Raw genomic sequence first — 15008 nt, 5'->3', positions numbered from 1 at the left:
TGACAGCAGTGGGGAGCCATGGAAGGGATGTGAGCTGAAGCAGCTCTGGGGCCATGTGCAGGATGGACCGGAAAGGAGAGACCAGAGGCCAGGGAGGAGTAGAAGTGATGGTGCAGGGAGAGAAGATGAGGGCTGAGCAGGGGCTGGGGCTGGGAGAGCTGGAGAGGGAGGCTGCATATGAGTTCACCGTGTGGAGAAGTTTGGGTGGGTGACATACTCAAGATGCTAATGACCTGCAGAAAAGTCTGGGAGTGTGGGAACATCTGGTGTGTTCCAGAGATGGCAAATCACTCAGGTTGGTGGGGGCTGGGGTTTGAGGCCAGAGAAATGGGTGACGTGGCTGGGAAAGTAGGTCGCTGGAAGATGGTGCTGGGCCCTGAGTGCAAGGCAGAAGAGCTTGACCTTGATCCTGAGGGCCTTGAGAAAAGGAAGGACAGGGTCAGATGTGGGTATTTGAAAGATCTCATTGCAGTCCATTTGAGGAGAGGGGGATGGGCAGGGAGGTGTAGAGACTGGAGGCCCTCCCCGAAATGAGGGGGACAGACAGGCAGAACTGGGTGAGGACCCCGGCTTCTACATGCTTTCTGGGGTTCTTCCACCCACAGGCACCGCGCGTGATCCCACACTGATGCACGCACCCCTATCCCCAAGCCCCAGGTCTGTCCCTGTCCTCAGAGAGGCCTTCCTCTCTTGACCCCCCGCTGCACCAGCTCCAAGAAAGACAAAAAGACATCTGAGCCAGGCATCCTCCCAGGAAGACGAATGGGATGGTAAGTGGCTCCCCAGAGAAAGGGAAAAGAGGGTCCAACAAGGGAGCTGAAGTTTCGAGCAGAGAAATATTTAGGAACAGAGGGAGAATCAGACACAATGGTCCATTTGCTTCACGAACATTTATCGCAACCTTATGTTTGCCCAGCATAGAGTAGAATGAAGTTGGAAATTGTTACACAGAGCGGCCACACCGTAGGAGATATTCAAAGTCAGTCATGTGTCTTTTTTTTTTTAATTTTTATTTATTTATATTTATTTTTGGCTGTGTTGGGTCTTCATTTCTGTGCGAGGGCTTTCTCCAGTTACGGCAAGCGGGGGCCACTCTTCATCGTGGTGCGCGGGCCTCTCACTATCGCGGCCTCTCTTGTTGCGGAGCACAGGCTCCAGACACGCAGGCTCAGTAGTTGTGGCGCACGGGCCTAGTTGCTCCGCGGCATGTGGGATCTTCCCAGACCAGGGCTCGAACCCGTGTCCCCTGCATTGGCAGGCGGACTCTCAACCACTGCGCCACCAGGGAAGCCCCATGTGTCATCTTATGATAGAAGAGTTATGTGGTCCAAAGACAGAGGCAATATATGAAAAGAACAGTGTCTCTCCATTCTAAAGAACTTTAGATTTGAGAAAAAGCACACTTAGATGTCTCAAGAACCAAAGAAAGGTGAAATTTTATCAAGGTGAAATTTACCAAAGGTGAAATTTTTGCGATGGGAGGGAGTAATTGACTTTTTATGAGTACATGAAAATATTAAGTCACGTGATGGCCCCGGGCCCACCTTGACCAACCCCTTTCAGAAGTTATGAACAATAAATAGGGGCATGAAATTCACTGGGATCAGCAGGAAGAACCCAATCCATGAATGTCCAGACCAAAATCAACTTCAGTTAACTGAGAGGAAATCATCTTCCTTAATGGATACTAACAATAATATCAAACAGAGAGGTAACATGGTTTGCCCAAAGTCTCGAAGACAGTAGGTGGTCAAGTCAGAATTGAATACCAGGGGGGCTGGTGCCAGAATCTGGGTTCCTAACTGCTCTCCTATATGAACATCTTCTTCCAATTCTGATATGTTTTCAAAATGAGCATAGAAATGTTTGAAGGCCCAACCCTTAACATGAATATTGTTGGAAGCAGAATCTCTGCACGTTTGGTGTTTAAGGTGTTTTTATGTCTACTAGAATTTTACCTACTGTGGGGATAGTCTTGTGACTTCAGCTTGGAATGGGTCATTGCTCTGTGATTTTTAAGTTAGAGTCATCCCAAGTTTATATCCAGTGTTGGGATACTTGAAAGAATGCAATGTTGATCATATTTTTAAAAATATTTATTTATTTATATACTTATTTATTTGGCTGTGCCGGGTCTTAGTTGCGGCACGCAGGATCTTTAGCTGCAGCATGCAGGATCTTGATTGCGGCATGTGGGATCTAGTTCGCTGACCAGGGATCGAACCTGGGCCCCCTGCATTGGGAGTGCAGAGTCTTAACCACTGGACCACCAGCGAAGTCCCAGTTGATCATATTTATAAGTAAAATATACATAGATGTATAAATTTATTTACATGCTCTGGAAGGTTTGCCTAAAAACTGAAGGACTTCCAGAAGAGATGGAGTTGGTTTTAGAAATGTAGTTTTTAAATGTTTGAAGATATTTAATTAACTTAGTTTGTAACTGGGACCCAACATTATTATAAAGACTTACCTCATTTGCTGTGCAAAAGTTTTTAAGTTTGATTAGGTCCCATTTGTTTATTTTTGTTTTTATTTCTATTGCCTTGGGAGACTGACCTAAGAAAACATTGGGGGCTTCCCCGGTGGCTCGGTGGCTAAGAATCCGCCTGCCAGTGCAGGGGACACGGGTTCGAGCCCTGGTCCGGGAAGATCCCACACGCCGCGGAGCAACTAAGCCCATGTGCCACAACTACTGAGCCTGTGCTCTAGAGCCCGCAAGCCACAACTACTGAGCCCGCGTGCCACAACTACTGAAGCCCGTGCGCCTAGAGCCCATGCTCTGCAGCAAGAGAAACCACCGCAGTGAGAAGACTGGGCACCACAATGAAGAGTAGCCCCCGCTCGCCGAAACCAGAGAAAGCCCGCGCGCAGCAATGAAGACCCAATGCAGCCAAAAATAAATAATAAAGAAAATAAATAAATTTTTAAAAAAGACTCAGCCATATCCTTATAAAAATAAAAAAAGAAAACATTGGTACGATTTGCTGTACAGCAGAAATTAACACAACTTTGTAAATCAACTATACTTCAATTAAAAAAATGAAAATGCAAAACGAAAACAAAAACCAACAACAAAACCCTTCCTGTAATCAAAACACATATTTGGAATAAAAAGGTTTGTAAGCTAAACTTAAAAGACTGTAGGCTTAAAAGAGGTAGGCTGCTGGATTTGTCACCTTAATGCATGAAATATTCATTGCAATAGCCAAAACAAACCTCAGAATTTTATGTTTTTAAGTTTTTTTCCCTATACACTGAAACGAGTCTCAGGGCTCTAAAACCTCCCGTTCAACAAGTGCTGGATTACAGAAGTGAACAAGACAGCTTTGTTTTTGCCCTCAAGGAATGTGAGAGCTGCAAAGGCAGCATCTCCAGGCATCTTTGTCTATTTTTCTTCACAGACAGATCTGAGTCTGGCACACTGTAGATGCTCAGTAAATAGGTGTCAAATGAGTCTTTGGCTCTTATGTCCTAGCGGAGACAGAGACTTGGAGACACAGTTAGAGATGGTTGCATAGAGTTGGGGGCAGACAGAAAGAAGAGCTGGAAGGGATAAGAGGTCAGAAGAGGCAGCCCTGGATGGCCCAGGAGCCGGGGAGGGAGGAGGCACCTTTTGGGTTCCCTACCCAGTGCCCCATTTCCCAAGAGGCCGGGAGCCACCCACCCCCTATCCTGGCCTCTTGGCCTCTTTCCCCATTGACAGGTGGCCCTGCCCAAATCTCACCCACGCCTGGCTGTGCCAGGCAGACTGTGTGAGGCACCTGCGGGGGGCCTAGACTGGATCCCCGCCCCTTTCTGCCCGGTGGCTCTGGTCACAGGGTGAGGGGCAGAGAAGGGGTTGAGGGGGGTCCCTCAGCAAAGTGGCCAGAGTCTTCCTGGCCCAAATGGAGGGTGAGGGAGATAGAGGAAGAGAAAGACACAAAGATACACATACTCAGAGCCAGTGACAAAGGGGTGGGGGGGAGAGAAGGAGGAGGAGAAGGAGAAGAAGAGGAAAGAGAAGAAGATGATGCAGGGATAGAAACAGAGAATAGGGAGACAGAGAAGGGTAGTGTCACAGAGAAAAGAGAGATAACAGAAAAGAAAAGATACAGAGAGAGACCCAGGGGTGTAGAGAAAGAGAGATGAATTGAGAATCACAGAAACACATAAAGGGGCCTGAGGAAACTTTTGGGGTGATAGTTCATTATCTTGACTGGGGTGATGGTTGGAAGTGTGTGGGTCAAAACTCATCACATTGTACACTTTAAATATGGTATATTTATTGTACCTCAGTTTTACCACAATAAAGCTGCAAAAAAAAAATACAGCAGAAAGAGATAGTGGGTGGGCGCCTTATACTGAGAGAGACTCAGGAAGATTCCGAGCGAAGCGGAACACAGAGAGAAGGAAGGGTAGAAGGAAAGATGAGGAGAAGGGGGGCGGAGGGAGCTAGAATGAGTGAAGGCACGGGGAAAACAGAAAAACACTTGCGCTAAGGGCGCTCCAGAGCTGGTGAGACGCCAGACCTCCGGAGACCCCTCCCCATCCCGGGGCCAGGGAGGTAGGGAGTGGCCTTCGGGACTGGGTGGGGGGTGCTCTGGGGGTGGAGATGGGGGGAGGCCGGGGGAGTGGTTGCTAAGGCCCGGCAGGGCGCCTCACTCCCCGGGAATGCGCCGCGGGGATCAGTGGGTCGTTACAACCCAGGCCGGGTGCCGGAAGCAGAGGAATAGGCGGCTGCAGGACGGCGGCGGCGGCGCGGGCCTGAGAGTCTGCGACTGAGCTGGGAGCGGGTTCCCACCCCCTACCTGGGGGACGTGGCAGGTGAGGGCTGGGGGGTGGGGCATAGGAAGGGAGAGATGTCTTTGCGTTGGCTCTGGTCTGGGATGCATCCCCCATCCTCTCTCCATCCTCTCTCGGAGACTGAAGGATGCTGGATGTTGAGTCCTCTGAAGTCTATAAGCCCTGAGTCTCAACTCACCTCAGCGCTCTGGGTGGGCCATGTCCTCGTGGTCCCTCTCTGCTCTGAGAAACAGGGGAGGGAAGAAGGTGGGGGTGGGATAAGGGTTCCCAGAATCACCTGGGCCTCCCCACTCTCTTTTCCTCCCTGCCTCACCCCCGCCAGGTGCAATGACCTTGGCTACAGCTGGACCCCTGGGCGCGGATGGTCGGTGCACTGATCACAGCACTGATTCTGGGGGTGACAGGTACCCAGAATCCCAGTGTGTGCACGCAGGCTAACTGCATCGTGGGGCTGTCAGTGACTCTGTGTGGCACTGGGGGAACACGTGTGACTAGTTATGGCTCCAAGGCTGGGTGAATGTGAGTCTGTCTTTATTTGTGATTGTGTGTGGCTGTGTGACTGCTACCGTGTGTGTGTGTGGTGCCTTTTCCCATACTGAGTGACCGTCTGTGACAGGTGTGCCTACTCTTTGAGGCTGTAGATGTGATTGTGTGACTGAGTGTTTGTGCATTTAGGATGCTGTGTGTGTATCATTGACTGTGAGTGTTACTGTGTGTGGCTGCTTGGCTCTGTGTATGTATAACTGTAGGTCTCTGTCCCTGTGTGACAGGACTGTGTGTGACAAAAGTGCTTGGCACCATGACAGTGTGTGGCTAGGTGCCTTCGGGTAGCCGTTTGTGACTGTGTGCTTGTGGTTGGGTGCAAGATTATGTGTGGCTATCTTTGCAAACATGTGACTGCTTGAGGGTCTACGTGTGGGTGACTGCAGGTGACTGTGTGACTGTAGGGGCTGTATGTGTGATGGTGCAGCGCTGTGCGTGTGTGTGGCGTGCCCATCCCTCCCGTGACAGACTGCGTGTGCAGAAGAGGCTGTCACCACGAGACAGCGGCTGTGTGAAGGCGGATGATGCTAGATGACTTGTCCTGTGTCATGCTTGGTCCACTGAGTCTAACCTTGTCACCACGTCACCATGCTGTGTGCAGAAGTGAGTGGCAGTCTCTACCTGTCTGCACACGAGGCATATATACACAGGTCACTAAAACACTGTGTGTGAGTGAGTGAGATCATGTAAGGCTGCCCCCGAATGTGTGCACCTGGGAAGCGTGTGTACCACGAGGCAGAGCTATGTGTGTCACTGTCCCTATGGAGACGACGCACGTCTCCCTGTGTAACTGTGCGTGTGCACGTCTGTGACAGCCGTTGTGTGCCTGTTTCTTGGACTGTGTGCATAAATGAAGACAGCAACAAGGGCTTCACTTGTCTGGGTCCTCAGCAAGAATATAAACAAGTGAACGCGTGAACAGACGATGGGGGAACCGGTGATGCGGTAGGATATCTATGCCCCTATCTGCAGGTTTGTGTGAGGGAGAAGGGTATTAGCAGGATAATTCAGGAGGCACATTTGTGTTCGAGAATTCGCAAAATAGCTCTGCTCTCCATCCCCCCACCCCACGGGAGCCCCACCCCAGTCTGAGCACTTTTCCTGGTTCTGCTCCTCCAACTCTGGCCCAGCCCACAAGCTCTGACTCTGCCCCTTTTCCCCATCCATACCCCAAGTCCAGACTTTATCTACAGTCAGGGATCCTTGAGCTATGCCCCGACCCCAAGAAAGGCCCAGCCTCTTTGGCTCTCCTCCTTTGGGCCAGGCTCCACCTCCGGTCCTGGCCACAGTTCCTAGAACCCAGCCCCTCCTTGTTCTCCCAAAGTCAGGGCTCTTTACAGGATCGACTCCTCCGCGGGACCCTGGCCTTGGCCCTGCCCGAGTCGATTTCAAGCCCCTCCCACACCACAGGCTCTGCCGACTCTAGCCCAGACCCCATTCGCTAAGGCTTGACCCCACCCCTCACTTCTTAAAACCAGGTCCCGCCCCTAGAGCGCTGCACGCCCGCCCCCGCCCCCACGCAACAAAAGCGCCCCTCGGAGGTCAGAAGTCCTCTGGCTGGTCTCGCCTCTTGATTATAAGCCCCGCTCCCTGAGTCCAAGCCCCGCCCCCAAGCTCCATTTCCCGCCCCCCGCCCCCCCGCCCCGTTTTCTGCCCCCAGAGCCTATTCTCGCAAATGGCGTTGCTTCCTGCGACAACTCCTCTGCCGTCGGGCCCTCCGGGAGCACCCAGGGCCTCGGACCTGGGGCCGCGGAGAACACCCGGGCGGCTGACGGCACCAGCAGCCGCCTCGTGAATGGGACCGACTGCGAGAGGCACAGCCGGCCGCGGCAGGGTGCGCTGTTGCCGGGACCCAACAAGTTCTACTGCGGGGTCGTGTTGGGGGACTCGCCGTGGCTGCTCACGGCCGCCCGCTGCCGAAAGCAGGGAGTGGGGGGCTCCAGAGGAGGGCTGAGGGCGGGGTGGGGCATGGAGGTGCGGGGGATGGGACGGGGATGAGGGAGCAGGAGCGGGTAGAGCTGGGGATGGGATTTAGAATAGAGCTGGGGGGCTTCCCTGGTGGCGCCAGTGGTTGAGAGTCTGCCTGCCAATGCAGGGGACACGGGTTCGAGCCCTGGTCTGGGAGGATCCCACATGCCGCGGAGCAACTGGGCCCGTGAGCCACAACTACTGAGCCTGCGCGTCTGGAGCCAGTGCTCCGCAACAAGAGAGGCCGCGATAGTGAGAGGCCCGCGCCCCGCGATGAAGAGTGGCCCCCGCTTGCCACAACTGGAGAGAGCCCTTGCACAGAAACGAAGAGCCAACACAGCCGTAAATAAATAAATAAATAAAATTTTAAAAAAAAGAATAGAGTTGGGGAGGAGAGTTGGGGTGGGGATGGGGTTAGATTGGGGAGGGGCTTGTGGTACTGCTGGGAGTTAGGGATGAATTGGATTTGGGGCTACGAATGCAAATGTTGGATGGTTAGGAGTAGAGATGTGACTTGGTTTGGCTTTAGAATCGGAGGTGGGATGGGACAGGATGAAGATGGTGTTGGGTTAGAGACAGGAGTGGGATTGGAGATGGCTGAATTTGAAGTTGGGAATGCATATGTTGATGATTTGGAGGTGGGTAAAAGATTGGGGCTGGGGTTAGGGTTGGGTTTGGGGTCGAGAATGAGTTGGATTTGGGTTTGGTCATAGGCTGATGGTTTGGGATGAAGATAGAATTAGGTTTGGCTCTAGAATTAGAGGTGGGTGGAGATTGGGATGGAGTGGAGATAAAAATGGAATTGGGATAGGGTGGGGCTTCGGAATAGATGTAGGATTGAAGACGGGCTTTGGATTAGAGTTATGGGTGGGGTTGGAGATGGTTGGCTTTGAGGTTGGGCATGGTTAGATAGAGTTGGGCTTGAGACTGCATATGTGGGTGGTTTCTGTGTGGGGAAAGGATTAGGGTTAGCGAGGAGGACGGGATGGAGATGGGTTTGGAGTTGTGACTGGGGCGGGGATAGGCATGGGGTTGAAGATAAAGATGGTGTTGGGGATGGATTTGTGGATGGGGTGAGATTGGGGTTGCGAGTAGGTTTGGCGTTGGGGTTGACATTGGATATGGGGATAAGGGTCAGAGTTGGTCGTGATCAGCTCCATCTTCCTCAGAGTTTTCAGAATCCATCTTGGCCACCATTGCCTGTCACGCATATGTGAATCCGGGCAACAGCTGTTTCAGGGGATCAAATCCATCCCCCACCCCGGCTGTTCCCACCCCGGCCACTCCAGCGACCTCACGCTCATCAAACTGAACAAAAGAACCCGTGAGACTCCGCATGTCAGGCCCATCAGCATCTCCTCCCATTGTCCATCTGCCGGGACCAGCTGCTTGGCGTCTGGTGGGAAACAGCCAGCAGTCCCCAGGGTGAGTGTCCGGGTCTCTTTCGATGCCCACCTGTGTCTGCCTTCTCCCCCTCTCTGTCCCTGAGCACTCTGCCCCGTTCCCATCTTCCTCCGCCGCTCACTGTGGCCCTGCTCTGCATTTCTCTGTTTGACAGCTACCTTCCCCAGAGTCCTCCAGTGCTTGAACGTCACTGTGCTAAGTGATGACAGGTGCAAGACGGCCTCTCCAAATCAGATAGGTGACACTATGTTGTGTGCTGGTGCCCAGGCCGGCAGAGACTCCTGCAGGGTAAGGCTAGAGACTTCTCCGTTCATTCAGCAGATACACACTGAAACCAGCCATGTAACCCGGAACCTTGCTATGTGCTGGGGACCCTGCGATGATCAAATCAGTCCTCACAGAGCTCATATTCTGGAGCAGTGCTGTCTAGTAAAAATATAATGTGAGCCTTACGAGTAATTTTATTTGGTTTTTTTTCCCCCCACTGTGCGGCATGTGGGATCTTAGTTCCATGACCAGGGATCGAACCTGTGCCCCCTGCTGTGGAAACGCGGAGTCTTAACCACTGGACCGCCAGGGAAGTCCTTACATGTAATGTTAAACATTCCAGTAGCTACATGTAAAAAAAGTAAAAAACAGCTGAAATTGACTATTATAATAGTATACCCTATTTAATCCCATGTATCCCAAGTACCATCATTTCAAATGGTAATTAATATAAAAGAATTATGAATGGAATGTTTTACATTCTTTTATTCTCACAATAAGTCTTTGAAAGCCAGTGTGTATTTTTTTGGTTTGTTTTTTGTTTTATTTGTTTTTTCTTTTTTTTCTATTTTTTCCTTGTTTGTTTGTTTTTGGTTTGTTTGTGCCAGTGAGTATTTTTACACTGACAGCATATCTCAGTCTGGACTAGCCATGTTTCAAGTGCTCAAGGGCCCCATATAGCTAATGGCCACTGTATTAGCACAGGTCTCAAGGGAGAGCTCAAGGCTGTGTTGTATAGAAGGGCAGGATGTGCCCTGAATAAAGATATCACATCTAAGGGCCACCCTTCAGACAATATACATCACAGTTTTGTCTTATTTATTTTGGCACATTTCAGGCAGATGCAGTCTTAAGTGTCTCATTCCCATAAAATCTGTAGTATGAAAGTTTTCTGACAAATGCTAGTAAAATGTCTTAAAGAAGGAAAACAGAAACCCATGGTAGGTATTTTTAAAAGAAAATATTTAATAGAGAGGATTGATCACAAAGTTGTTGGAATAGCAAAAAGGTTAAAAAAAATCCTATGGTCAGGGAACTGCATAAACAGGGTAATTTCAGAGAGTGGTAAGGGCTGTGCAGGAAATGAAACATAGTTTTATGAAAGCAAGTGATGGGGGGGCAGTATTTGGAAGGGTGATTGGGAAGGCCTCAAAGAGGAGCGGAGATTGAATGACACAAAGGAGCCAGCCTTGCAGAGGTTAAGGGCAAGAAAAGCATGTGCAAAGGTCCTGAGGCAGGGAGGAGTTCGGCTGATTCAAAGAATAAAAAAAGAGCCAGCATGTTTGGGGGACAGGGGTTGAGACTGGAGAGATGAGTGGGACCCAATGTTCAGCAAACATTTCTTCATCCCCAGTACAGAGCTTCTTTATATTCTCATGGGAGCTTTATTTGTTGAGGATGACAGAAATTAAACTGTTACAGCTCAGGACCCTTCCCTGTATTCAGGTCCCCAAAGGGTCTAGAGGAATGTAAATTAACAAGCTCTCTGCTGGCAGGATGTATGTTTCAGTAATATTGGTGTTTAGTAAGCTGTGGGCTCAGACAGCACTCCAGTCCCCTTCTGATGGCTGGGAAAATCTCCCCACCCACCTCACCCACCCCCGCAAATCTTACAAATGTGACAGTTGCAGCAACTCCCCAGATCTGCCAATTTAATCTCTGTCCTCACTTAACACTGGAAGCACCCACATCTGGAGAGAGGGATGGGTGGAGGGGTTTTTATCAGAAGAAAACACATCTAATTTGGATGTCAACATTGTAAACCACTTAGCCTTTCTGTAGCCAAGGGTAGTACCTTGCTATTTTTTCCCTAGACCTCGAGTGGCTTTTTCATACCAGAGTGTGGTCTGGGTGTGGCCGCTAAAAGCAAGAAATAATAACAGTAATACTAATACTATAACACTAATAGCAGTTAACTAATTGACAGACACTCGTTTAAGTGTTTCAGATGCATCAGCTCAATTTACTCATTTAAGCTTTATTATTAACTCTATTTTACAGACGAGGAGCCAAGGCTCAGAGCAGTTAACTGCCGAGCAAAAGAAGCTCTGTAGGGATGTTAAACAAGGGCGAACAAAAAATGATGAGAGAAATCAAACCACAAGAAAGTTGAAATTTAGCGATCGAGGCAGCTAAGCTTTTTTTGCCTGGGAAAGAGCGTCTGCATTATAATGGGGAAAGAAGCCAGGTTGTAGGTATTTTGCGTAAACATAAATAAGAAATGACAGTAAAGAGTGCTGAATATTATTACAGAAGGGTAATTACGGGGAGCTATGGGGGATTAAGCACAGGCAACCTAAATTAGTCCAAGGGAGTGATTCTCAACCCCAGGGTAATTCTGACCCCCCAGGGCATGTATGGCAATGCCTGGAGATGCTTTTCTCGTCATCGTTACAGCTGTCTGCTGGGGAGGGAGGGGTTTCCTAGCATGTAGTGGGTAGAGGGGTGCTGCCAAATGCCTTACAAGGCACAGGACACCCTCCCGTAGCAAAGAATCGTCTGGTCCCAATGTCAGCGGTGCCCAGGTTGAGAACCCCTCACCCAGGGGCTGAGAATTGCCTCTCTGCAAAAGTGAGGTATACGCACAAGGCGGATTGGTGTCAAGGACGGGTGAAGGGTGAGCAAGGGAAAGGAAGGGGTGTCCAGTAGGAGAAACACAATATTCAAAGGTTGGAGGGGAGAGTGAGAGAGAAATAGAAGGAAGCACAGAGACACACAATGAGGGAGACAGACAGAAAGGAGGTTGGGGGTTGGGTAGAGAGGGACAAAGGGGGTTTCTAAAGGGTGAACGTGGGGTGAAATATTAATATTCTCTCTCTGTGTGTCTCTTTTTACCTGTGTCTCCCTCTCTGTCATTGTCTGTGTCTCCTCATCTCTCTACTTTTCTCACCCGTGTCTCTATTCTTGCTGCCCTGGTCCTTCCTCATCTATATGACTTCCTCCCTCACCTCCCCACATCGCTGCCTCTCTGTGCCCCTCTCTCTCCTCCACAGGGTGATTCCGGAGGCCCCGTGGTCTGCAGTGGTTCCCTCCAGGGCCTTGTGTCCTGAGGGGACCTTCCCTGCACTGAGCCCAACAGACCCGGCGTCTACACCAACCTCCGCCGGTTCTCCAAGTGGACCCAGGACACTATGCAGTCTAATTCATGAGTCGTCCTAGGACCCGGCATTCTGGCCTCCCTCGCCCCCTGCAAGTCCCCACCCCTGCAGGGACCCCAGCACTCCTTCCAGGCACCACTTCCTTCCCCAGAATGTTGAGGTGGTTCATCTCTCCACTGCCCCGCCCCCAGTCTCCTGGAATCAAGGTCCCCCCACTTCCCAGACAGTGGATGGACGCGTCCTTCTGGTGGGATCCTGAAGACAATTCCCATAATGACCGGGGCGAGAGTTGCACTGCACCTCTGTCTCCCCAGTGCTTCCTTCCTCGGGTCCAGAGTCCACCTTCTCTGCAGCTGTGACCCAAATTTGGCCCCAGAAATAAAACGTCTGAGAAGTGGGCTCCGTGTGTGGTCTCTTCCTGAATAGGCGGGCAGCCAGGAACAAGTCACTCACCCCTCGGCACTGCTGTGTGTACTCTATTAGGTGATTTCAGTTGCAGGAAACAGATTCACTCGATCTGCTTTTCACTTTATTCATAAATATTGATCGACTGCCAGGAATGTGTCCAGATGCCGGGGATATTGCAACGGGCAAAACAGAGAAGAATTCCTGCTGCGTGAAGCTCCGCCTGTAGTAGGGGAAGACATACGATAAAAAGACAGACAAATACATTATATACTATAATAAGTATGTGATATGAATAAAAGGAGAACAGGGCATGAGGAAAGAGAAGGAACGTTGGGGGGATGTGTATTTACACTGGGAGGTCCGAAGGGTGCGGGAGAGCAGTAGCTACTCCGACTCCCACCCTCACCCCAAGATGTCCACATCCTAATCCCTGGAACCTGTGAATATGTGACTTTATATGGCAAAGGGACTTTGCAGCTGTGATTAAGGATCTTGAGAGGGAGAGACCAGTAGAATCCAAAGGGTCCTTATAAGAAGGAGGCAGGATAGGGGGTCAAAATGAGAGAGAGATTGGATGATGTTATGCTGATGGCTTTGAAGATGAAGGAAGGGGCCATAAGCCTAGGCATGTAGGTGACCTCTAGGCAATGAAAAGGGCACAGAGATGGATTCTCCCCTAGAGCCCCCAGAAGGAATTCAGCCCTGCCCGTCAATGCCTTGATTTTAGCCTAGTGAGACAACATTTTGGACGTCTGACATCCAGAACAATAAGAGAGTACATTTGTGTTGTAAGCCACTACATTTGTGATAATTTGTTACAGCAGCAACAGGAAACTAACATGAAGGGCTTCTCAGAGGAGGTGTCATTTGAGCTGAGACGTCTGGGATGAAAAGGGATTATAGCCCCTTGAATGTCTGGTGTTCCAGATGGGAGGACAAGTGCAAAGGCTCTGAGATGGGGACAGCCTGGGCATTTCTCAGAACGCAAAGAAGACCAATACACCTGGAAGCTGGTTGGTTTGTCTTCCTAAAAGGTTGGGAAGCCACCAGAGGTTTCAAAGCCAGATGGTGACGTGCGCTAAGAAGATCTTTCTGGCTGTTGGTGGAGAACAAAATGGAGCTGCTTATTGGCCAGAGCTGAAAAGGGAAGGTGCGTTAGCAACAGACTATCCATGACTTGCAGTTGGAAAATGTCAGGACAGAAGCAGCTGCCTCTGGGATCCCTCACTCTTCCCCCACGTGACCTTGCTTTCACGGTCTCTCTCTTCTCATTTCCTGCAAGGGGCATCCTCTGTTTTCCCATCATCCCCCTGATAACTGGCTCCAGCGATTGGCTAGTCTTAGTTCACAGTCGAGGGAGAGAAAAAACCTGATTGGATGCTCACGGGAGGTGCTGACTCCGGGTCCAGTCAGCTATGGCCAAGGGGGTGGGGCCGCCTGGTGCAGGTGGACCCTCCAGTAACCCTTTCCGCAGCAGCAGCGGGCTGTCAGGGAAAAGGGCACATCCGGAGACACGAGATTTAGTCTTCAGCATCCAGATGTCAATGTTATATTTGTTTGGTTCACCCAGACTTTTATCTATAGTTGTAAACATTTCCTTCTCGCTGTGGCCAAGTATATTATTTTGTAAACGTACTTCAATTTAGTTACCCATTTTAACTGTGCATAAGCATTTGAATAGTTTCTAGTTTCTTCAACGGTTTTAAACCATTTGACTTTTTCCTAATGTAACGTTTGCTAAAGCGTTGGTGAAAAGAGTTTAGGAGAAGCAGTGTACTTTGATTGTCCAACCACCCCATTCCCATGCTTATTCCCCCTGATGACAGAACCCAGAAGCATCCTGGATCGGGTTTAGGCTCAAGGGTGAGCAGGAGATGAGAAGGGAAGTGTGTGGGCCAGGAGGCAGAAATTGTGGATTGTGAACTTGTCTGACTCAGCACAGGGCAAGCTGGGCAAAACTGAGACGTAGTCATCATTCTCTGCACTGCATTACCACCTGGGACCATCTGTTGCTCGGGGTGGCACGTGACCTAAATAAAGAGGTTCACCGGGTGGCCACGTGAGCCAGTTCTAAGCAGTAAGACATGAGCTGAAGTATGATAGATAACTTGGGATGGAGCTATAGACAGGAGGACAGACTGGGGAGGAACGTAAAGATACATGTAAACAATAGTCAGTGTTCTAGTTCTTGGCCTGGATGTTGGGTTCACAGATATTTATTATTTGTTGAAATGAATGAATGAATAACTAAGTAAAATAAAAGAGGGTCATGCGTGGATCAGTGTTTAAAAAAAAAAAGACATAAGCTGAAACCTAGCAGCTGGGTTTTCCTGGGAGGCTTTTGTTTTGCTGTTAAAAGGGAGAGCATTATGTTTGGTCCTTCCCTCTCTTCTCACCTGGCATGGAGGTGCCCGGAGGTAGACCAGCCACTATGAGGATAAAAGCCACAAATAAAGATTCGATTGCGGGATTTCCCTGGCGGTGCAGTGGTTAAGAATCCGCCTGCCAATGCAGGGGACACGGGTTCGAGCCCTG

General features: G+C 50.1%; 2 protein-coding genes across 2 annotated transcripts in view; both read left to right on the top strand.

Annotated features, from left to right (window-relative positions):
* Positions 1 to 4723: 4723 nt before the first annotated feature.
* The window catches only part of SHANK1 (SH3 and multiple ankyrin repeat domains 1), a 156884-nt gene continuing 146599 nt past the window's right edge, over positions 4724 to 15008 (top strand). The window contains exons 1-2 of the mRNA XM_082367701.1: positions 4724 to 4806; positions 5108 to 7162. The gene's annotated coding sequence lies outside the window, so the exon portion shown is untranslated. The remainder of the gene's footprint in view (positions 4807 to 5107; positions 7163 to 15008) is intronic.
* On the top strand, positions 5147 to 12463 carry LOC309616544 (kallikrein-5-like; the record flags this gene model as incomplete). The annotated part of the gene is given in 7 exon segments (XM_082367201.1): positions 5147 to 5189; positions 6989 to 7289; positions 8466 to 8692; positions 8695 to 8721; positions 8855 to 8988; positions 11961 to 12014; positions 12018 to 12463. Coding segments are annotated over 7 exon segments (885 nt in total). The 3' UTR covers positions 12117 to 12463.

This window comes from Balaenoptera borealis (genome assembly GCF_965194805.1).
Source record: "Balaenoptera borealis genome assembly, chromosome: 19".
Taxonomy (NCBI): domain Eukaryota; kingdom Metazoa; phylum Chordata; class Mammalia; order Artiodactyla; family Balaenopteridae; genus Balaenoptera; species Balaenoptera borealis.
The sequence above is the reverse complement of the archived record's forward strand: the minus strand, read 5'-3'. Positions and strand labels throughout refer to the sequence as shown.